The 24,987-nt window shown below is 43.6% G+C and overlaps 1 protein-coding gene across 5 annotated transcripts in view; it reads left to right on the plus strand.

Moving 5' to 3' along the window:
- The first annotated feature begins 134 nt into the window (after positions 1–134).
- The window catches only part of e2f4 (E2F transcription factor 4), a 39,152-nt gene continuing 14,299 nt past the window's right edge, over positions 135–24,987 (plus strand). For 4 of the 5 annotated variants that reach the window (XR_011345652.1, XR_011345653.1, XM_069901009.1 and 1 more), the window contains exons 1-8: positions 135–348; positions 12,058–12,167; positions 18,369–18,530; positions 19,571–19,614; positions 19,965–20,029; positions 20,131–20,413; positions 21,666–21,869; positions 23,610–23,657. Coding sequence is in view for 2 of the 5 variants with exons in the window: in XM_069901009.1 (XP_069757110.1) it covers positions 232–348; positions 12,058–12,167; positions 18,369–18,530; positions 19,571–19,614; positions 19,965–20,029; positions 20,131–20,413; positions 21,666–21,869; positions 23,610–23,657 (1,033 nt within the window). In the remaining 3 variants the exon portion in view is untranslated. Of the gene's footprint in view, positions 349–11,374; positions 11,424–12,057; positions 12,168–18,368; positions 18,531–19,570; positions 19,615–19,964; positions 20,030–20,130; positions 20,414–21,665; positions 21,870–23,609; positions 23,658–24,987 lie in introns of those variants that run through there. The other variant, XR_011345654.1, reaches the window with a different exon arrangement.

The raw sequence follows: 24,987 nt of genomic DNA on the forward strand, positions 1-24,987 counted from the left end.
CAGACGGCTTGCTGACGCCCAGGAGAGGCGGGGTGGAGGTTTTCGTTTGGATGCGGTGGGCGTTGAGGGACGGTCCCTTGGGCCAGCCGCCGCCGCGTGTGCGCGCAGGGTGGAATGCGGCGGTTTGCAGACGCTCCCCGGCCGGAGCGGGCTGTCTGCGCCTGGTTCAAACCAGTCCCGGCGTGCCGCGCGCTGCTAACGGCCACGGAGACGGAGCGGCCCTGCGCAGCCATGGCCGAGTCGCTGCCGCAGACGCCGAGCAGGCACGAGAAGAGCCTGGGGCTCCTCACCACCAAGTTCGTGTCCCTGCTGCAGGAGGCCAAGGACGGCGTGCTCGACCTGAAAATGGTGCCGGCTTCGGGGGGGAAGGGGAGGGCTGCGGCGATCGGGCTGGAGTGCGCACGCCCGCGGGCAGGGGAAGGGGGGGCGGTCGGGGGGTCGGCGTCGGGGAGGAGGGGGCACGAGGCAGGTCGTGGGACGTGGCGGAGACGGCGGCGCGTTCCCGGGGAGCGAGGCAGGAAGCAGAGCACGTGCGCGGCACCCGACGCATCCCCGCCGGCCGCTCGCCCCCGATCCCATTGCCCCCCGTCCTGTCGTGTCCTCCCCGATTCCGTTGCCCCCCCCCGACCCCGTTGCCCCCCCCCGACCCCGTTGCCCCCCCCCGACCCCGTTGCCCCCCCCCGACCCCGTTGCCCCCCCCCGACCCCGTTGCCCCCCCCCGACCCCGTTGCCCCCCCCCGACCCCGTTGCCCCCCCCGACCCTGTTGCCCCCGATCTTGTTGCCCACTCGACCGGTCGCCCCCCTCCCTTGTTGCTGCTCCCCATTCTTATTGCCCCCCCCAGTCGTTTGCCCCGATCTTGTTGCTCATACCTCCCCCCCTCCCAGCTGTTGCCACCCCAGCTGCTGGTCCATCTGATCATGTTGCCCCCCCCCCCCGACCCTGTTGCTCTGCTCGCCCCCCCAACCCTGTTGCCCCACTCGCACTCTCCCCCCTTCCTCCCCGGGGCTTTATCTTGATAGCCTTGTTTCAGGTAATTGACCAGAGTGGTGTAATTGTCACCCCCAAGCAAAGGAAACATGGAGTTGTCTTCTGGGTTGGGGTGTGGAATTATATTCCTATGTTGGCAGGTAGGGTGTGGAAAAAAATTGAAACAAGGATCCTGATGGAATGAGTACCTGATGTATTAACAGAGATAAAACTGGAGGTATTGAGTCAGTCATCTCTTCTTTGGCTTGGCTTCGTGGACGAAGATTTATGGAGGGGGTAAAAGTCAGTCATCACATTGAAGTAAACCAATCATGCAGCAAATGCATACACTGAAACTGGAATTAATTTTGATTTATCTACTTGCATGTTCCTTTGTTGTCTTGCAAATGATTCCATTGGAACTCCAAGGATGCATTTTATTTTATGTGAGATTACATCCTGATGTTTCAGCCTGTGTTACTGTGATGTGTCCTTAGTATGTCGCCATGCTCTTTCTTACCATCAGCTCAAAAGTTTTGTTCCATTCATGTTGCCCCAACAGGAAGTTCAAATGGCCCAAAGGGTGAAAGGTGAAGGGTTATTTAAGGAATGTCATGTGTTCCAGTGGAGCGGAATAGCCAGTTCCATTCATGACACCCTGAGCATTCCTTCACCTTTGACCTTCAGTAGCCATTGTAACTTTTTAAGGTTACAAACAACCATAATTATCTGCTATTTAGAATTTCTGTAATTGCTTCAACATGACATTTTTCTACTTGAGGTGGGATTTATTTGACTGAGCTGTTTACTGGTGCCTGAACAACTTGCAGTATTGACCTCTGATGCTTTTAGTCCTCGGGCCATTCCATGAACAGTGATGAGGGCAAGTCAGGCTGCCCTTCAGACCCACTTCGCTAAAGTACCCCAATGGCTTTTGATTTCCCCCAGTCTATATTTAGCTGTTACCTACTTCCATTTCCCTCCCTGCCAGATGCTTAGGTTGTACTTCAAGAGCAGAATATGAAAAAGCCATCATTTAGCATCCACGTTGTGGACCACTACTCTGCGGGCATACTTGAGTCATTTATTTGGCTTTCCCATAATCCCTTACTTGTGTACACTGGAAATGTCTCTGTTGCATATTCCATGCTAGGACTGGGATTGAATCAAGTGATACCACAGAAGGAGTAGGTCCATTGGCCCAATGTGTCTAATACATTGCACTAATCTTGCGTTAATCTTTTTTTTTATTCACCCACCTTCTAACACTCTTTGGAATGCAAATTTGTAATTCCACACTCTAGTGTCTTAGAAAGCCATTCGGGGCTGGCTTTTAAAAAAAAGTAAACCCACTACTTAACAGCTCTGTAGCAGTAAATCCATCCTGCCTTTGGTTCAAGATAATATCTACCACTGCATTGGCATTGGAGTTGCTTGGTTGTTTGTGGGGGTGGAGTGGTTTTGTCATGGTCATTTTTGGAGTTGTGATGGAGGGGAAATTTGCTTTCAGTCAATTCCCATGCCAGAGGGTTGATGCTCCAGTGCATGATCATGGGAATTTTTGCATCAGAAGCTGCCCTTCCTCTGAGTCATTGAGTCGAGGCCCTATTGTCCAACCCAAAGGTCATTGTGGCTGTGTTGGATCTTGTGTGACTTGATCCACATCACTGCCCTCTGTTGCAAAACAGCAGCTCTGCTGTCTCTCTGGTTCTTTGAACAAAATGGTGGTGGTATTTGTCAATATGTCACCACATTTTAAAACTATGCCTTTTGTGCTAATCTGGTGCTTGAGAAGGATGCTGCTGATACATGGAATCTTTTAAATGGGGGTTGCAATTTGAGCAGTCGTATGATTGCTTCTCTGCCAATGTTCTTGGCACTCTTTGTTGGCCAAAAGTTTTGTCAGTTAATAAGGCAGCTAGCCAGATGGAGATTTGCAGTGCCAGCTGCATGTGGCCTGTTGAGTGAATTGGGGGAAGAGAAGGGGGCAAAATTTAAAAATGTGCTGCAACAGGTCTGGAGATGGGCCTGTCAAGGAATATGCCCTGATAAAATGCCTCTGCAATACATGTGTAGATCTTCAGGCTCAGCAGATGGGACGAGGAAAAGGATGAAAAACCAATAAACTTTATAGGACCCACACTCAATTGTAGCATTGACCCTGCAATGATGTCTGGGAAAATGTGCTCAAGATTTATTGATTATGTGGTTTCTTTTAAATTTAAAATAAAAATGAAGATTTGAATGATGAAAGCTAACTTTTGGGACCACATTTTGAAAGCAGTTGCCCTCCCCCCACCACCATAGGTCATCTTGAACAGGGGTCGAGCAGTCCTCTCTAGTTGCAGAATGCACAAAAGCCACACTGTTCAAATTTGGCAACAAGATGACAGCAGTTCAAGCCCTGCTATATCTGCCATCTGTTATTTTGGAAACCCAGGTACCAAGCTTCCCATTGTGGAAGCTTTGAAGAGGGTGCAGAGGAGATTTTTGAGGATATTGTCTGGATTGGCTTGGGCTTTGTCTTTGGAGTGAAGAAGATTGAAAGGTGACTTAATAGATTATGAGAGGCATAGATAGGGTGGGCAACCAGCACCATCTTCCCAGGCAAACGTAACATGCCAGAGGATGTTTGTTAAAGGTGAGAGGAGGAAATTGAGTGGAGACGTTGGGTGTGTTTTATTTTACTCATTGGTGGGTACCTGGAATGCATTGCCAGGGGTGATGGTGGAGGCTGGTAAAATAGAGGCATTGAAAGACTTTAGCACATAGATGCATAACAAATAGAAGGTTATGGGTATAAGTTTGGGAAGGTTTTGATTGTTTTGGTTTTTTTTTAAATTTTTTATTTTTCACACCATAAATCACATTAGCCATGATATACACTTTTTCTTTTTCACACATATACAGTGACTTTTTCTCCTCCCCCCCCTCCCACCTCCCAGGCCACCCCCCCACCCCCCCCCCTCATCCATTTTAGGTATACAATCTAGGTTGCATTAAACCAGTCAGACAATGTTGTCATTCAACAAAAATACACCAGAAATTCTACTGAGTCCATTCTTTTCTTTCCTTCTCCTTCCATCAACTTAGGTAATGTTTGTCCCCGGTAGGTTTTCGCTATTGTATTTAATGTAAGGCTCCCATATTTGTTCGAATATTTCAATATTATTTCTTAAACTATATGTTATTTTTTCTAATGGAATACATTTATTCATTTCTATATACCATTGTTGTATTTTCAAATTATCTTCCAATTTCCAGGTTGACATAATACATTTTTTTTGCTACAGCTGGGGCTATCTTAACAAATCTTTTTTGTGCATCCTCCAAATCAATTCCAAATTCTTTGTTTTTTATGTTACTAAGGAGAAAGATCTCTGGATTCTTTGGTATATTGTTTTCTGTTATTTTATTTAATATCTGATTGAGATCTTCCCAAAATTTTTCTACTTTTTCACATGTCCAGATTGCATGAATTGTTGTTCCCATTTCTTTTTTACATCGAAAACATCTATCAGATACTGTTGGGTCCCATTTATTTAACTTTTGAGGTGTAATGTATAGCCTGTGTATCCAGTTATATTGTATCATACGTAACCTCGTATTTATTGTATTTCTCATCGTTCCAGAGCATAACTTCTCCCATGTTTCCTTTTTTATCTTTATATTTAAATTATTATAGAGCCGCACAATTAAGATACCTGTCAGATTTTTATCAAACAAGGGAAAAACCAGACTGGACGAGATTAGAATTAGATAAAATAGGGGAAAAGATACCTGAACACATATTATATAAATGGGACGAAAAATTGGTACAACATAGAACTTCTCCAGTACTACATCATCTCCTCAATATTTGGAAGAAGATTCATGTAGAAAGAAATAAAACAAATTATCAATTACCAAAACTAATATTGACGCAAAATAAGCTACTCCCTTTTACAATAGATAACCTTTCCTTTAGAGAATGGGAAAAAAAAGGGATTAAAAGAATAGAAAATTGTTTTTCAGGAAGTAGATTCTTATCCTTTGAACAAATGAAAGATAAATACAATATAACTCAAGATACAGCACTGGCATATTACCAATTGAGATCCTACTTGAAGGATAAATTAGGAAGCAGTTTGAGTTTGCCATCTCACCCGCAAGGCTGCTCCTTCAGCAGAACTAATTTTTCTGAAGTTCTTCATGAGAATGCTAGCCAAAAGTCTTTCCTTAAGTTCCAGGAATGAGACTTGATCACAAGTTGCTAAGTTGGCTGAACCCAGCTCCTAAAGCAGGATAGGAGAGAAGATGACAGGCTTGGTGGAGGGGAAGCCACCAGATTTGCTTCAGGGAGTCACCTACCTGGATGGCACCATGGTTGCATATTAACACTATGATAGCATCTGGACCAAATAGTTTGAACCCTTTATCAATTGCTTGATGTGGATGTCACTGACATGGTGAGCATAAAATGTTCATTTCTAACAGCCTTTGTCAAGCTGCTGATGAGCTAACTTGAGTTCCAGGATTTTGGTTCAGTTCAAGAAAGGTAGGACATATTTGTGACTTGGAGAAGGGACGATGGAGGTAGTTTGGTTTGTTTTTTGCACCTTCTGTCTGTCCTTTCAGGAGGTAATGTTGCACATTTCAAAATGCTGCCTCAGTAGATGGCATACATTGCTTGCAGCATGGTTAACTGAATATAGAAAGTGATGGTTAATGTTTAAGTGGCAAATTTTCTCCTCTTCATTCCCCCCCTTGCCCCATGAATATTGTTAAGAAGATTTGTGTTGAATATCAGAGGAAGGTGTTTAAATATTTTCTCCAGAGATGTCATTGATTGGTACTGCGCTGGATTGCTACTAGCTGACTACCAACAGTCTTGGCACAAGCAGCAAATAAAACTGACCTCTGCGTGTTCATCAGTAATCCCCAACTGTGAGCTAAGATTCTTCCTCGGAGTTCCCCCCTGGTTAAGTTTATCTGAGCTATTTGACCTGCATTGATAGTGACAGTGGTTAGATTTCCCTCTTGATTCTCATTGTACCAGATAAATCTGATGCATTAGTTAATCATATTTCTTCAGCTCTTAGTTTTTAAACTGATTTCTGGAGTCCATTCTATTTAGCCAAATGATGGTCTGGAGGTATGTTATTTAGGATCAGACCAACTGCTTTGTAGCAATGAACATGGAAAGCAAGCTGATATGGGAACTAGTGCCCTTTCGACTTTCGCTGCTTCCAAGTGTTCACCCTGATGGAATGTTCATTGATCAGCTGAGGGAGGGGCGTAGGTGATAATGAAGAGGAAGGAGGTTTCTGAGTTTGTTTGACTTGATGCTTTGAGATTACATGAGATCTGGAGACTGTCACCCAGTCAACAGGGATGGTAAACACTGCTGGAGAAACTCAACAGGTCAACCTGTCCTTGAGATAGCCACAGTAAAAATACGTAACCAATGTTTTGGGCTTGATCCCTTCATCAAGGTATGAAAAAATGTTGCCAGGCGTTCGTGCAAAAGAGTGGGGGGGGGGAGGTGACAGCAGGGATCAAGAGGAGGAGGATGGCTTCGGAGGGAAGGGGAAGAGAGGAGCAGGTTAGCAGAAAATGGAAAAGTCATTGTTAATGCCATCTGGCTGGGGAGTGCCCTGACAGAAAATCAGGTGTTGTTTCTCCAGTATACAGGTGGTTGTGGTTGGATGGTACAAACTGATATGAGTGTGGGAGTGTGGCGCAACTACTGGTTAGCTACTGGGAAGTCTCTGTCACAGTTGCAGATGGAGCGAAGGTGCTCAGTAAAGTGACCTCCCAATCTGTGTCCAGTCTCTGTAGAAAAAGCCACATAAAAAATACTGGATGCAGTAAATCAGTCCTGCAGATACACAAGTGAAGTGTTGCTTCACTTTGAAAAGCCTATTTGGGGCCCCAGACTGTGATGAGGGGGGTGGTGTGGGCACAAATGTTGCGCCTCCTGCAGCCACAGGTGCCATGGGGAGATTGGTAGGGAGGGGTGAGTGTATGAGGAAGTCATGGAAGGAGTGATCCCTATGGAGAGGGGAGATGTGTCTGGCAGTGGGATCCTGTTGTAAGTGCTGGAAATTCTGGAGGATAATGGGTTAGATGTGGAGGCTGGTGGAGTGGTAAGTGAGGATAAGGGGGACTTGTATGTGTTGTGCTGGGGGCAGGGGAGTCAAGGCAGTTGAGTGAGAAATGGAGGAGATGCGGATGAGAGCTGTTGATGGTGGTGGAGGGGAAGCCAGCAGACATTTCGGAAGACTTCATCTTGGGAACAGATGCAGCAGAGACTGAGAACTTGAGAGAAGAGGATGGAATCTTTGCAGGGGACAGGGTGTGAGGAAATGTGGTCACGGTAGATGTGGGAGTTAGTGGGCTTGTAATACATGTCAGTAGAAAGCTTAGATCCAGGACGGCGAGAGTGTTGTCCAATACCACACAGAAGGGGCAGAAGGTAACCTTGCAGATGGCATGTTATTTGTAAAGTACAATGGTGTGAATATGACAGACTAAGAAGCAGTCTAAAGGTGTTAGGAAAGGTGCTCTCACTTTGCAACCAGTTGAATGGTTCACTAAAACTTGGACATAAATGCTGATGCAGTTTTCTCTATCCTGTCTGGGCATAATTGAACTGAATAGAAGTTTTGTCCATTTGGCACCTGTGTAGTCTGAGAGTGTCACTGCAAATTTGTCCCATTCCAAGATTCACCAATCTCTCAGCAGTTCACTGATTCATCAGGTGGAGTCAGTGGCCCAGTAAGTGGAATGTCTGCATCCCAGTAATAGTTGGGGAATTTCCTCACTTTGCCAATAAGTAGGTTATCTAAGATGTGGTACAAGGAGCCAGCCCATCGTATTGATGTTAGCTCCTGGCAGAGCAATTTAATCAGTATCATTCCTTTTCCACAACGTTGCCCTGCAACTTGTTCTCTTTCACTTGCCCATCAACTTCCTTCTAGTTCTTTTGGCATGTATCTATGGTAAGGGTCATTTATAAGAGTCGTTTAATCCGCCAACAGTCTTTAAGAAATGAGAAGCAATGAGCACCCTTCACATCGAAGGCAACGTTAGCATGGTCCCTGGTGTGAAGCGGCAGAATGCCTTTTGTCATTTTCCAGTATTTACTTGAGGTGTTGGTACTTTCCATCCACACACAGGTCATGGAATAAAAAAGTAAAGGTCCCTGAGCCTGCAAGGGAAGTTCATATACCATATAACCATTTACGGAGCGGAAACAGGCCATGTTGGCCTTTCGAGTCCGCATCATGCATTAGTTGCAGTGATAGAGCTAGGATGTGTTGCTGTGAAGGAAAGACAAAATAAATGATCAGATTGATGGAATGTTTGCATAGTTTCTCATTGGCAACCATAACATCTTAACCTGACCTACAGAAAGATTGAGGGTTTCTCTTTTTTAAATTAAAAAAATTAGTCACAAACTTTGCAACCATTTAAATGTAAAGGAGGAAACAACATCCAACTTGTGCACTGCAATTCCTGACAATTATAATTGATGACTTTTTGCATACTGTCAATGCTATAGAAATAAATGTTGGTCAGGATGACGGGTCGAGCAGCAGCAGTGGAAGAAAAAGAATGATTAACATTGCAAGCTGAACCTCTGTGTCGAGAATCTCAATAAAGAGCTTTGACTTGAATTATCACTGATGGAGCTTGACCCACTGAGGTTCTTCAGCAGAATATGTTGGCTTCAGATTTGAGCATCTGTACTTTCTTCGTGGTCTCAAGGGAAATCTCACTTGCTCTTTGAAGGACCCATGAGAGGTTTTAAATCCGCCTGAGTCAGCAGACTATGCCCTGGGTTGAACTTCCATTTGGAAAGAGAGCACCAAAGTTTAAGTTGAGTGTATATTTGGGAGGAGTAAAGATGTTGGGATATGGACCCATATTTAAGTGAGAAATCAGCTAATTCCAAGATAATTTTCTCAAAACAGTCAAGTTACAGGTCTGTCCTGAGTGCAATGTCTTTGTCCCAGAGTTACCATTTTAATGTAATAGACAGGATTTCTTGACATTACACTAATTATGGCCTGTATATGTTGTACAATTTGCATGTGCACCAACATTTTTAATTGTGGCAGCCAAAAGGGTATTCAATTCTTTTTTTTTTAAAACGCAATAGAATGCATTGAGTCAATAAATACAAAAGAGAGTTAATATTCCATTATCGTGAAAAAGTAACTTTGCAAAAGTACAGACAGTCCTTTTGTGTGCTGGATCAGTCTGTGATTAGTGTAAAGGTGGTGGGAGGTTCAAGAGTGATGCCCATTGAAAAAGAACTATTCTTGAACCCAATGATGCTGGTCTTCAGATTTCTGTACCTCGTTTGCGAAGTTAGCACTGGGAATAGGTAACGACCAGGATGACGATGGCTTTACATGATGGCTGCCTTCTTCAGGGAGCACTTCAATGTATGAGTGGTCAGAGCCTGTGTTGGACCTGAATACATTTACTATCTGCTGCAGCCTTCTGTGTTTCTGGGCTCTCAAGTTACCAAACCAGGCTGTGATGCAACCACGTAGTATGCTTTCCACAATGTACCAGTAAAGGTTTGATGACCATTAAAAGGACTGCATTCATTATTGTAATGCCACTTTTTCTTGCACTGTGGTATCTGTGAATATTATCTTTTGTATTTAATTTTAATGTATACTAGCAGTTAGCTCAATGCCTTTACAACGCCAGCAAATCGAGACTAGACCTGGGTCTGTAAGGAGTTTGTACATTCTCCCGTATCCATGTGGGTTTTCTCCAGGGGCTCTGGTTTCCTCCCACCTTCAAAATGTGCTGGGGGTGTAGGTTAATGGGGTGTAAATTGGGTGGCATGGACTCCTACGGTCAAATTGGCCTGTTACTGTGCTGAATGTCTAAATTTTTTTTAAATTAATTGAAGCACCTGTTCAATAAGAATTTTGATGTATGTGTATATTATATAATGCACCTGACAATACTAAACTCTTTTTATCATTAATAATGGAACAGATACAACATTCCCTCTCCACTTTCTGAAAGGATTGTTCCCTCCATGACTCCCTCGTCCACTCATCCCTTCCCACTAATCGCCTCCTTGGCACCTTCCCCGGTGATTACAGGAAGTGCCACACTTGCACTAACACCTCCTCCTTCACCACCTAGTCCAAAACAATCCTCCAAGTGAAGCATCATTTCAATTCTGCACCCCACTCACACGCTGACATGCTTGTTCATGTTTGTGTACTTCCACACCAAGGCACCTGTAAATTCCGTCTGTACTCTCCAACCTGGCATGGTAACAGGCCATTTCAGCCCACGAGTCCTTGCTGCCCAATTACACCTAAGTAACCTACATTCTCAGTACATTTCGAATGGTGGGAGGAAACCGGAGCCCCCAGAGAAAACCCATGCAAACACGGGAAGAACGTGTTACAGGCTTGGCTTCGCGGACGAAGATTTATGGAGGGGGTAAAAAGTCCACGTCAGCTGCAGGCTCGTTTGTGGCTGACCAGTCCGATGCGGGACAGGCAGACACGATTGCAGCGGTTGCAAGGGAAAATTGGTTGGTTGGGGTTGGGTGTTGGGTTTTTCCTCCTTTGCCTTTTGTCAGTGAGGTGGGCTCTGCGGTCTTCTTCAAAGGAGGCTGCTGCCCGCCAAACTGTGAGGCGCCAAGATGCACGGTTTGAGGCGTTATCAGCCCACTGGCGGTGGTCAATGTGGCAGGCACCAAGAGATTTCTTTAGGCAGTCCTTGTACCTTTTCTTTGGTGCACCTCTGTCACGGTGGCCAGTGGAGAGCTCGCCATATAATACGATCTTGGGAAGGCGATGGTCCTCCATTCTGGAGACGTGACCCATCCAGCGCAGCTGGATCTTCAGCAGCGTGGACTCGATGCTGTCGACCTCTGCCATCTCGAGTACCTCGACGTTAGGGGTGTGAGCGCTCCAATGGATGTTGAGGATGGAGCGGAGACAACGCTGGTGGAAGCGTTCTAGGAGCCGTAGGTGGTGCCGGTAGAGGACCCATGATTCGGAGCCGAACAGGAGTGTGGGTATGACAACGGCTCGGTATACGCTTATCTTTGTGAGGTTTTTCAGTTGGTTGTTTTTCCAGACTCTTTTGTGTAGTCTTCCAAAGGCGCTATTTGCCTTGGCGAGTCTGTTGTCTATCTCATTGTCGATCCTTGCATCTGATGACATCTAATAACATCAACTTCTCCAATTTCTGCTAGACCATTCCCTGTCCTTCCTCACTTCCCATCCCTCTATCTCCTGTTCTCCAGCTCTCTCCATTCTCCTTCCCCTATTTGCTGCTTTGCCCTCCCTTATCCACCTATACTCTCTTGCTCCTTCCCCTGCCACTCCCCACTCTCCCCCCCCCCCCCCCCCCTGCCATTTTATTCAGTGCAAACATGCAGAAATGCTGGAGGAACTCGGCTGGTCTCAGCATCCTTGGGAGGTAAAGATGTTTCAACCCTTCTTCAAGGAACTTGATTGTTCTTTGGCAATTTATCTTGCTGAAAATTCGTAGGGACAGCATATTATGCAGTTTGTTTCTTTTTGTTTAAAAAAAAACCTCATGAGCATAGTGAGTGCAGCAGGCGTTAACTATTAACTGGTATCAGACAGAGAGCTTGCTGTTGGAGCAGGGAGTAAACTAGGAAGAATGAGAAATCGTTACTACTTACAAGTACCTCACGGGGCTCAACTGGGTGTTTCCCCCTGGCTGAGCAGTTTAGAATCACTGTCTGAATAAGGACAAGGATTAGGAGACATTTCGTTATCCAGTGGTGATCAATCTTCAGGCATTGAGTTCATTCAGAACCATTGAGAATAATCATGTTTTATTAAGTCAATCCAGGAAAATGAGGATAGGGTACCAAACTGGTGCTGAAGTATGTAAATAAATGGCAGTGCGATGAAAGCCAAATAGCCTATTTATTGGATAATTCTGGAAGCTGCAGATAGGTAAAAGGGAAGAGAGTACTGGTGAGTTTGGATGAAGGAAAGTTGTACTGAGCATGAATACAAGAGGGCAGTAAATGAGCTGAATGACCCAATACTATGCCATAAATTCCACCGTTTGTTTTCAGGCAGCAGACACACTGGCCGTGCGGCAGAAGCGTCGAATTTATGATATCACCAACGTTTTGGAGGGGATCGGGTTGATTGAGAAAAAATCAAAGAACAGCATTCAGTGGAAGTGAGTGTGTGAATTCTTAGAGGGCCGGCAATGCCAGTATGGCATTTAAATGTATATTTCTCCCTTTCTCTCCAGCCAGTTTTCCCACTCATAGAACACTAGAAAGCAGGCCATTCAGCCCTTCTACTCTGTGCTGAAATATGATTCCGCTAGTCCCATTGACCTGCACCCAGTCCATAACCGTTCAGACCCCTCCTATCCATGTATCTATCCAATTTATTCTTAAAACTTGAGAGTGAGCCCACATTTACCACATCAGATGGCAAAGTGTTCCACACTCCCACTGCTGAGTGAAAAACTTCCCCCTAAACCTTTCCCCTTTAACCCTAAAACCATGTCCTCTCATATTTATCTCTCCTAATCTAAGTGGAAAGAGCCTACTCTTGTTTACTCTGTGTATATCCCTTCACAATTTTGTAAACCTGTATCAAATCTCCCCTCATTCTTCTGTGCTACAAGGAGCCTTAACCTGTTTAATCTTTCCCTGTAACTCAACTCCTGATGAAGACTCGGCAACATCCTAGTTAATCTTCTCTGTACTCTTTAAATCTTACTGATATCCTTCCTGTAGTTAGGTGACCAGAATTGCACACAAAACTCCAAATTTGGCCTCACCAATTACACCTAAGTGCAACCTCACCATTATCATCCCACCTCCTATACTCAATACTTTGATTTATGAATGCCAAAAGCTTTCTTTACAACCCTGTCTACCTGTGAAGCCACTTTCAAGGAATTATGTATCTGTATCCCCAGATCCCTTTGTTCCTCTGTACTCCTCGGTACTCTACCATTTACTATGTATGTCCTACCTTGGTTTGTCCTTCCAAAATGCAGCACCTCACACTTGTCTGCATTAAATTCGATCTGCCATTTTCTGGCCCATTTTTCCAGCTGGTCCAAATCCCTCTGCAAGCTTTGAAAGTCATCCTCATTGTTCACAACATCTCCGATCTTAGTGTCATCACCAAACTTTCTGATCCAATTTACCACATTATCGTCCATATCATTGATGTAGATGACAAACAACACTAGTCCCAGCACCGATCCCTGAGGCACACCACTAGTCACAGGCCTCCATTCCCATTCTCTGTCTTTTCCCATTCAGCCAAGTTCAAATCCAGTTTATAACCTCTCCTTGGATTCCAAGTGTCTGATCCTCTGAACTAACCTCCCATGTTGGATCTTGTCAAAGGACTTACTAAAGTCCATGTAGACAACATCCACAGCCTTTCCTTCATCTACTTTCTTGAAAAAAAACTATGATTCATTAAACATGACCTCCCTTGCACAAAACCATGCTGACTATACCTAATCAGCCCCTGACTATCCAAATACCCTCAGAACACCCTTCAGTAATTTACCTACTACTGACGTCAGGCTCACCAACTTGTAGGTTTACTTTTAGAGCCTTTTTTAAAAAAAGGAACAACATGAGCTACCCTCCAATCCATGGCTAAGGGCATTTTAAATATATCTGCCAGGACCCCTGCAATTTCTACACTAGTCTCCCTCAAGGCCTGAGGGAATATCATGTCAGGGCCAGGGAATTTATCTACCTTTTTTGCTGTAAGGCAGCAAACACCTCCTCCTCCTCTTTAATATGTTCCAAGCCACTACTGCTTGTTTCCCTTCCTTCCTTATACACTATGCCAGTGTCCTGAGTAAAAACTGATACAAAAAAATGTTCAAGATCTTCTCCCCAACTTGTGAGGCTCCACACACAGACAGCCAGTCTGATCTTCTAGCATACCAATTTTGTGCCTTTCTTTCCTTTTTCTCTTAACATACTTGGAGAAATCCTTCAAGTTTACCTTCACATTATCTGCCAAAGCAACTTTGTGTCTTTTTGCCTTCTGAAGTATTCTCTTCCATTTTTTTTACTCTCCTAGTATTTCATTTACTCCTTGTTGCCTTCACCTGCTATACACCTTCTTAACTAGATCGCCAATATCCTTTGAAAACTAAGGTTCCTTATGCCTGTTAACTTTGCCTTTAATCCTGACAGGAACATGCTGTCAAAATTTCGCCTTATCAAAAACATCCTTGCCGGAAAGCAACATCCCAATCCACTCTTCATAGATCCTTTCCCATTTTCACCTGACCTGTCTGGGTCCCTAATAGGAGATCAAGTATTGCATCCTTTCTTGTTTCTACCTCAATGTATTGATTTAGATGGTTATGTATGTTTGCACTGTTGTTGCTGCAAAACACCGAATTTCATGACAATAAATTCTGATTCTGAAAACTTTTCTGAGCACATGACAAACTCCAACCCATCCAGCCCTTTTACTGTATGGGAGTCCCAGTCAATATGTGGAAAATTAAAATCTCCTACTATCACAACTTTCTGTTTCTTACATCAGTCTCCTATCTCTACAGATTTGCTCTTCCAATTCTCTCTGACTATTGGCCAGTCTTTAATATAACCCTGTTCCTCAGCTCCACCCATTTGGTCCTTGTAGACGAGCCCCCTGGGATGCCCTGTCTAAGCACAGTTTTGATATTTACCCTGACTGGTAATGCCACTCCTCTCCCTTTCATTCTCCCCCTCTATCACTTCTAAAACAATGGAAGCCCGGAACATTGCTGCCAGACCTGTTCCTCCTGCAACCAAGTTTCGCTAATAGCAATAATGTCGTAATCCCACATGACAATTCACACCCTAAGCTTGTCTGCCTTTCCAATAATACTCCTTGCATTGAAATAAATACACCTGAGAACATTTCTATCACGTACAAACCTTTGATTTCTGTCTATACCTCCAGTCTTCACTTGACCTTTATCCTCCTCCACCTCACAATGTGCTCTAACACTCTGGTTCCCATCCCCCTGCAAATCTAGTCCTACCATTCTCCTTTCCTCTCTTGAGTCAGCCTACAAATGTATTTTACCTGGATTCAAACTTCACAGAATAAATATCAATAAATGAAAGTAGAACCAGTCAGAAGTGGAGTTAAACATCTTGTTGGAGTATTATTTAGCCTGAATTGTATCACGTGGGACATTGTTAGCGCAAGAGCTGCAGCCATGTAGGAGCACTGGGCCCCATTCCACGTTGACGCCCACTCACAGGAATAGGGTCCACATGTTAGATCACCAGTGACAATCCAGTGATCTGCTCTGCTGGATCTGGTTTGACCTGGGTGTGAAATAATTGAGTCCCTCCTTTTCTATGAAGGATCACCATACCCTGTCCCTTCAGAATTGGAACAGAACAAATCCTTTTAACCTTGTAATGCATTATGTTACCATGACTTTGTGCCACTGTGGCTATGAATGAGGACTGGTCATTGGACTGCAGAGGAATTGGACTATCTAGATGCGAGGGGCAGAGGTTTATGTGGAGAATTTACTCATCATTCATTAGCACTGTATCATTATTTGTTTACCAACAAGGCATCAATAAGCTTCTGTTCTGTTTCACACATTGGAGAAGGAATTATGCAAACAAACAACTGTTAAAATTTGCATAGATTTAGAAGTAGATCCAGATTCTCAGGATCATATTCTTGGGAGCTTGATGAATGGGTTTTCCCCATTCCTGATGGCCTTCATTATTGGCATGGTTGGGAAAGCTTAATGTGGTGGACCCTGTCAACAACAGAGCATACCGTTGAACCACAGCATCAGTCATTGAAGGTCAAAGGTGAACTGACCATAACACTGCCAAAGTCAACTGAACAGCATTGCCAGCAAAAAATAAAATTACTACTATGTGCTTTTGACCAAAGCATTACTGAGATGTCACTGGTGCTAGGTTGGCTGACTTCTGTCTCTGCCATTCCAGAAAGACTTTCTACCAGTCCTCATGCCAGGGATGAGAGATGATCAGCTGGTCAATGTGGCCTTTGCTAGGCTAGTTTCTGAACCCTTCATATCTGCAAGTGATGCATGTGATCAATAAAACTTTGGATGCAGTTACAAAACTTGACCCCTGCATCCTCCCATTCCAACTCCATTAACACCTCCAATCATGGCTAACCAAACCAGATACAATAAAATATAGCACACAGTCCCTTCATCCCATGATGTGCTGATGCATGAACTTGCTTCACATCAATCTAATCGTTCCCAACGTCACAGCCCTTACCCATAAAATTTTGAAAATCTGCTATCCAACTATTTGGAAATTTCAATTCTTCAGCATCTTGCTCACCATCTGAAATCCTACCAGTTCACCATCTGGTTCCAAAGAAAGGAAGGAATGAGACAAATTGACAGGTGTTGTTTCCAAAATGATGCATTATAAAAGGTACCTTTGATTACCAGAGATTCCACAGGTGTTGTCTGAGCTCCCAATCCATTTGCCAAGACCCCAGTTGCTGCTCTCTTTGTTATCTGTGCTCCCTTTAAAGTTGGTGTTCACTGGAAAATTTCTTAACATGTTACATCACAAGTGAAGAAAAGGTGAAATAAATATGCAATCATGAGGAATCAGATCTTGGGGTTAAAATCACCAAAACATTTAAAGATCTATATAAATTTAACTCTCTTTTGAAACAATCTCTTTCTAAATGGTTTCCATTGGCCTTTTCTCTAATAGGTCGTATTAATGCTATTAAGATAATAATCTTACCTACATTATTTTCATCTATTTCAAGCAGTCCCAGTTTTAATTCCAAAATCCTTTTTTGATAATATTAACTCTAAAATATCTTGTATTTGGAATAAAAAGAATGCCAGATTGACTAAATTCCATCTGCAGAAATTAATGAAAGATGGTTGTATGGCTTTACCTAATCTTAGACTATTATTTTTTGGATTTTCTATTCTGATAAATTTGAACACCCTTATTGTGTGGATTTGGAATTGAATTCCACGCAGAGGTATACAGTAGCCTCTTTATTAGGAGAAGCTCTTCCTTTTACACTTTCTAAGATTAGTAAACATGCCTTCCATGTTTAAATACATTATGGATTTGGTTCCAACTTGAAAATTTTTATTTTACCTAGTACCATTTCTCTTTTATTTTTTTTTCAATCGTCTATAATTGAAAAGTTAAAGGAATCTTCTTTTTCAGATTTGTTTGTCTTTTGAACAATAATATTAACTTAGTCAGTTTTTTTAGATGCTTCCAAATTAGACATTTTCTGAATACTTTACTCCCTAACTTTCCAACATTGTACCATCCAGATCTCGTTGATTTTTTTTTCATTTGAACCCTTCTCATAAGTGTTTAATAGATAACATTTATAATGTTATTAAGATTACAATCAAATTCTAATGACAAAATAAAAAGGACCTGGGAAGAAGAACTTCAGTTACATCTTCCAGAAGAATTATGGGAAAAGATTTTTGGATGGGTTAATACCTCTTCAATGAGTGCTCATCAGTTTAAAGTCGTACATCCGGCTCATTTGTCAAAAGACAAATTGGCCCAAATTTTTTTTCAGTGTTTGTTCTATTTGTGATGTAAATCAGAAATTGCTTCTCTAGCTGGTATGTTTTGGTCATGCCCTATGTTGGAGAGATATTGGATAGATATTTTTAAGACTTTGTCAGCTATACTGGATATCAGTTTGCAACCAAACCCATTGACTTCTCTTTTTGGAATTAAGCTTCCAAAAGTTCCCACTCCCACACATCAGGTTGTAGCCTTTTCTACATTGTTGGCTAGAAGAGCTATCTTATTTAAATGGAAAAATTCTTATCACTTACTTTGACTCAATGTTTCTCTCAAATTATGTCATGCTAAACTTTAGATGAAGTTAGGAGTTGTACATTTGATACTTCTGTTAAATTTGGAGACTTGGCGACCATTATAAATTATTTCATCATGACTTAATATAATTATTTTCCCTTCCAGACCATATTTACTTTAATTTCTTTTCTCTTTGTTGGTGAAGACCAGACGATTAATTTTTATTGATAAATTCTCCAGGTAGGCTGCCCAGTCTTTTTTTTTCTTAGATTAGGCAGGGTTTAAATAATAAAAAATAACATTTTTCTTTTTTAAGACTTCAGTGTGAGGAACTGAGAACATATTTGTTAATTGTAGTGGAATGCAATATTTTTTTTTTACCTTGATTATGCACTCCTTTTCTCCTCATGTATTGTTTACCTATAATATGATTAATAAAAAGAATAAAAAAGAAATGGGTAGTGGGAGGTAGAGGTGAGGGAAGAGCCCTTATGATGCAGTATTGAGCACAGTCTTGCACTGGCATTAATTTGTACTATCTTTGTTCTTGGACACAGAGGAGTGGGCCCAGGCTGTAACACGAGGGAGATCGCAGACAAGCTCATCGATCTGAAGGCAGAGATAGAAGATCTGGATCGGCGAGAGCAGGAGTTGGACCAGCAGCGAGTCTGGGTACAGCAGAGCATTCAGAACGTAACAGACGACATAGAGAACAGCAGATATCCTTTTACAGAGTCCCACCCACTCCCTCAATCCCCTCGCCTTTCCACTCGATTGACACACAGACCCAAGTTGTGTGCAGCTGTACATTGGTTCAAGGTGCCTCACTGTGGAGCCCCTCCTGTGGACCATAATTGGTGGCCTCCCACGGGCAGGTTCTGCGAGAGTGGAGCTTAGCCCCATAACTGAACTCCTCTCTCTCTCTCTCTCTCTCTCTCTCTCTCTCTCTCTCTCTCTCTCTCTCACCTCCATAAACCTCTGCACACTCTCTCTCTCTCACCTCCATAAACCTCTGCACACTCTCTCCATCAACATATTAATTAGGAACAGAAGCAGGTCTCAGTGCCTTGAGCCTATTCCTCCACTGAATGAGATTGGTAAATCATGTTCTCCCCTATCCTGGTAAACCTTCAGACATCCCACCCTTACTAAAGATCTGTCTTACCTTTAAAAATACTGAAAGATTCTGCTTCCTCCACCAGGATAACGTTCCAATGACTCGCAGCCCTCATGTTTTGCTTCATCTATCTTAAACCTGTTCTAGATTCACCAAGAAGCAACTCACCTTTCTTGTGGAGATCCTGGGGTTGTACAATTCAGTCATCTGTCCCTTCTAAACTCCAATAAATATGCCTAACCTTTCCTTGTGAGACACATCATTTTTCAAGTTTTCCCCCTCATGGATTGTGCCACAAGGAAGAGCATAATATGAGTCTTGCAAGAGCCCTGTGGCTGTCCAGTAAAGCCTGGTGGACAGTTTTCTGTGAGCTAGGCTTAAGCAGCATTCTGCCTCTGTCTGGGATTGATCACCAACCTCCTCTACCTTTCATTAATCCATTCCACTTATTCCCAGATAGTTCCCCTGGAAATGGGGTGGACATTTGTCTGTTGGTTCATAGGAAGTAGGAACAGGAGTAGGCCAAAAATGGCCCATCGAGCCTGCTCCGCCATTCAATACGATCATGGCTGATCAAATTTATGAATTAGATTCACCTGCCCAGAGGTGAGAAGACAATTAGCCTTAACTATTTTGCTTCACGTTGGCGTATGTGACGCATGAAGATATGTGCCGATGTTTCAAAGGTAAGCATTTCCCTGTCATGTTCAGCATATGTGGGCCCCAGGATCCAGGGGCATTGTCTTGGGAGGTGGTGAATGGGGAGAGGATTGATGCGGGGCTCTGCTTTGTGCCTGCTCTCCAAATGTAAACCTGTGCGTGCGATTCTCTCAGACAGTGTCCCCCTCACCACTGAATTTCTAGAGCTAGAGTAGGAGAGGTTGCCGATGGGGAATCGTGGCACTGCTTAAGGTTCTGCTACCTCCCCTGAGTCCTTGCCTCTCAGGCCTTTTGTCATGTGATGCTGAGGCATTGAGAACGTGGTTGGAGGTTTGCAAGTTGCACATTAATGTTGGTCTTCTGTGCCTTTGTCCAGGTGATACGCTATTAGCAATCCAGGCACCCTCAGGCACACAGCTGGAAGTCCCCATTCCTGAGGGGGTGAGTACTTTTGGATATCACAGCCTATGCTCCTGTCTCACTCCATAAATGTGTAGCCTTCCCTCTACTGCCCGGTTGCTGAGTCTCTGCTTCTTTTGCAGGTCCCGAATGGAGCAAAGAAATACCAGATCCACCTCAAGAGCACAACTGGTCCCATCAATGTGCTGCTGGTGAACAAGGACACATCTTCCTCCTGTCCGGTGGTTGTGCCCGTACCCCCTCCTGAAGACCTAATTCAGTGCCCTCCCACGGTGCATACCACTCCACAAAGGCCTGTCCTTGCCAGCAGCCAGGAGGCAAAACCCAAGTCCCCTGGCCGGCCTGCCTCTCCATCCACCGCCCTTCAGATACCTCCCCACCCGCCCACAGCAGCGATGCCCACAGGTAAGCCCCTGAACCAATGCGGACTAGAGGCCAGTGGTTGAACCGCAGCTGGGAACCAAATGGGTGACATTGCTGTTTGCAAATCTGGGTAGGCTTAGTCCAGATCTGGTGGTTTGTCTTCCTCTTAAAACTTCGTCCGCGAAGCCAAGCCAAAGAAAGATACATTCCTACTGAATGCCCCACCCCCCCCACCCCCATTCTTGCTGGTGTCACTAAAATGGCTGGGAGTCCTGCCTTGTGTATTGGGGCATTTTTTGTTTATTTTGAATTGAGTAAAATGAATGTCACTCCCCACAACCCTCTGCTTCCTTGATTTCCCTAATGTCACTTTGATCTCTGCCTCCCATTTTTGTTCCTCTTTTTACACTCCAATTTTTTTTTTCTTCTATCCCCTTCATGAGAGTAGAAAGGAAAACCAGAACAATGAAAACTTAACAAGGGCTTACAGGAAAGGAAACCAGAGAAAATCTCCATGTCGTTAAGCCAGTGATCGACTCTACCTATGTGGAAGAATTTCATTCACCTTGAAGTGTTTTGATTTCCTGCTCCATTTGGATCTGACATTTCCCCTCAACTCCCTGGAGATTGCCCAGGGCTGCGCATGCCCACCCTTGCTATCCGCTTGCATCGCCCAGGGCTGTGCGTTCCCACCCCCGTTTCACATGAATCACCTGGCGTCACGCGCACAGAACTGTCTCGACATGCATTACCCACGGCTGTGCTTATGCACCCCTGCCATTGATGTGCATCAACCAGCACGAGGCACACACATTCCTGCCATCTGCATCCATCACCACAGGTTGAGCATGTCCACAGCCCTGCCACATGAGCATACAGTCTTGCTCTGTGCCTGTAGTGCCCAGTGCGAGTTTACCTATTCTTCCAAATGTCCTCTGGGGGAGGGATCAAAGGTTTTTTTTAAACCTCATTCCCTTTCTCAAGGCCTTGTTCAACGTGTCTGCTCAGCCCCTCCCAGTTGATAACCTGTACATTTCTCCTTTCCCATGTCTCTCCTCTGTGCCATTCTGCATTGCTTGCTTGCAGTCATTCAAATATAATCTTAATGGGAAGGGTGATTGTTAGTGGTGTGGGTGGAATGAAGGCTGGGTCGCCCTTTGCTCTTGCGTGATATCAGGCAGTGACTGGAGTTCACAGTGCATGGAGTTATCTGGACAGGAGCTGTTTTTAATAATTCAGTTGACATCTTTGTTATGCTCTGGTAACTGACATCATCCATTTCCTCTGCTGACAGTTCCCAGTGTGTCAGTGCAAGAGTCCCAAAGCACCACCAGCGGTGTCTTAAGCCTTGAACCACTCAACCTGCTCCCAACGTCCATCTGTCAAGCCGCAACTATGGAGACACAGCCTCTAGAATCTTCTGCCTCATTGGACAGCAGCACGTCTTTGTCCAATCCCACTACTTCCTTCATTCCAATAAAATCTGAGCCTTCAGTGGGTGAGTAATCGCCAGATCCCAGGGATAATGCTGAAGTGGTGTCAACTTGGTCTTGGTCCAGTATTGCTGTGCAAATAAAGTGACGTTTACAATGATGTTGGACAGGGTCCTTGCCTCGATTGCACAAATCCTAGAACCAGTGCCTTACAGATCCAGTGATCTAGAGTCAATCCTGACCTGGGATGCTGTGGATGTTGCAAATTCTTCCTGTGACGGTGTGGTCTTCCCACTTCAGGTGCACTTTTCTCTCACTACCTCAAAAGTGTGAAGAGTTGGGAGGTTAGTTGGCTGCTCTAAATTCCTCCCCCCCCCCCCCCCATAAGGCTATAAATGAGGGGCAGGGTCTTGGGGGAATTAATGGGAATATGAGGAGAATGAAATGGGTTTGTATAGGGATAATGTGTTTATATGTTGTTGAATTTGGCACGACTTTTAAAGATTCATTTTTATTGTCTGAGTACATAGATGACATCACATAAAACCTTGAGGCTGAAGCCTTGTTTCTGAGCTCTGGCTCTGGGAGTGCAGTCGGATCACAGGCCTCTCTGGTTTGTCTTCACATAGGACTCTTGCTGGCAAACTTTGCTTGAGCCCAGATTTGTATTATCCACGGCCACAGGGGAAACTAATCATCAGATAAAACACAGCCACCATTGTAACTGTCTGGATCACGGCAAAGCTTGCCCCTTGGAAATGTTTGTGCCACAGCAAGGTGGTGTGGGTGAGGCAGAGGGGCCCCACGTCTTTCTTTGGGAGCTATTACATCCAGCAGACTGAGCATGAGGACAAACTCTGCAAGGCTGGTGTTTAACTACTTCCTGTTTTGAATGAAGGCCCTGTACCAAAGGCAGCTGATGCTTTCCAAACTAAGGGGGATATCACAGTCTTTATCCATAAACAGTTGTCTCCGAGGCACCCACCAGTAATTCCTTGACCACAATCCCGATACACTTCATTAAGTGTGATTGTGATCCCAGAAGCACAGGACACAATTCTGTTTAATAGACAAAAGTGCTGGAGAAACTCTGCAAGTTATGCAGAATTCTTTATGGCAAAGAATTACACATCTCTGCTCTTCACCAAAATACAGGTAGGGGGGAGTGACAAAAGAAGGAAGATTGGCCCACAGGCAAGATATGGGAGGGAGGCCGGAAAAAATGGGAAGAGATAGCTCTAATTTTTTTTAAATTTAATTTGTTTTAAAATTTAAATTGAGACATATAGCATGGTAATAGGCCCTTTTGACCCATGAGCCTGTGCTGCCCAGTCACGCCCAATTGATCGACAACCCCCTGATACGTTTCAAACGATGGGAGGAAACCAGACCCTCTGGGGAAAACCCATGCAGACACGGGGAGAACATACAAACATCTTCAGAAAGTGTGGGTTTCGAACCCCAGTCTGAATCACTACCACTGTAAGTGTTGTGTTAACCGATCCTGTCTTTTTGACTTTGAGCATGGATTGTCCATCACCTGAAATCTCAAGCTTCTCCCAGTCTCCAATTTAAGGAAAAGACTGTGGCAGAAAAGGGCTGATGTACTGTTTTCTTCCTGTGCATCCCGCACTGATCAAAAGAGTTTGAAGCCCTGCAGGAGTTGATCTTCACTGCTTGTTGGTTTCTGAGTTTGCCCTTGCTCTTCTGGTGTTCTCCCTGTCTGTGTTTATTTCTGCTTGGCTCTACATCCCTCCTCCCCCCACTAACTTCTGTGATAACATGATTATGGTTTTCTTTCACAGAATTGGAATTTCCTAAAGAATTAACCGAGATGCTTGACCCTACTAAAGGTAGGTGTAATTGAGGTCCACGTGCAGAGCAAGTGGTGTTATGACTCTCAAGCTAACTTTTCGGTTTCTTGTTCATCCCAGAGTCCTCACATTAAGCTTCCCTTTCAGTGAAGGTGTGCTTATCCTGGAAAGCATTTTGCAAGCTATTAGCAAACAGATTGGCCGATTGTGTACCTAAAATAGTAAAACAAGATCAAACTGGATTTATTAAGAAAAGAAGAACAGTGGACAATGTCTGCGAACTTATTAATCTAATCCACGCAGTTCAAGGAAATAAGAAACCAACAGTGGCTGTTGCTCTAGACACAGAAAAAGCCCTTGACAGAGTAGAGTGGAATAACTTAGTTAAAGTATTACAGAAGTTCAATCGACCAGAAAAATATATAAATTGGATCAAAGTATTGTATAATGGGCCGTTGGCAAAGGTAACAGTAAATGGATATGTATCGAGTCACTTTAAATTAAGTAGGTCAACTCGACAGGGATGTCCACTATTCCCCTTCATTGTTCGCCTTAGCAATAGAACCTTTGGCAGAACTGATAAGAATAGAAAATAAAATAAAAGGGTTAAAAAATAAAGGCGAAGGGGTATAAAATCAGCTTATTTGCAGATGACATAGTGTACCTAACAGAACCAGAGGTAACAGTAAAAGAATTACATAAGAAATTGAAGGAATATGGAGAAATATCGGGGTACAAGATCAATGCAAATAAAAGTGAAGTGATGCCCATGAGTAACACAGACTATACAGAATTTTAAAAAGAATCACCATTTAAATGGCAAGCACAAGCAATCCGATAACGAGGGATCAGGTTAGACAATAACTTAAGTAATTTAGTACAAACTAAATTATCAGCCACTAATAAAGAAATTGCAGGAAGACTTAGAACATTGGAAAGAATTACCGCTAATGTTGATGGGGAGGGTAAACTGCATTAAAATGACCATGTTCCCAACAATACAGTACTTATTTCAAACATTACCAATTCCTTTAAGAGAAAAATTCTTTAAGGAACTAAAGAGAATAATAAGGAAATTCTTGTGGAAAGGGAGGAATCCAAGGGTAGCGTTAGATAAATTAGCAGAGAGGTATAATCAAGGTGGTTTGCAATTACCAAATTTTAGAAATTATTATAGAGCCGCACAATTAAGGTATTTATCAGATTTTTACCAGACAAGGGTAAAACCAGACTGGACTAAGATAGAACTAGACAAAATAGGGGAAAAGGTACCGGAACATATACTTTATAAGTGGGATGAAAAACTGGTGCAATATAAAAACTCACCAGTACTGCATCATTTACTTAATACATGGAAGAAGATCCACTT

The sequence above is a fragment of the Narcine bancroftii genome, chromosome 10, assembly GCF_036971445.1.
Source record: "Narcine bancroftii isolate sNarBan1 chromosome 10, sNarBan1.hap1, whole genome shotgun sequence".
Lineage (NCBI taxonomy): Eukaryota > Metazoa > Chordata > Chondrichthyes > Torpediniformes > Narcinidae > Narcine > Narcine bancroftii.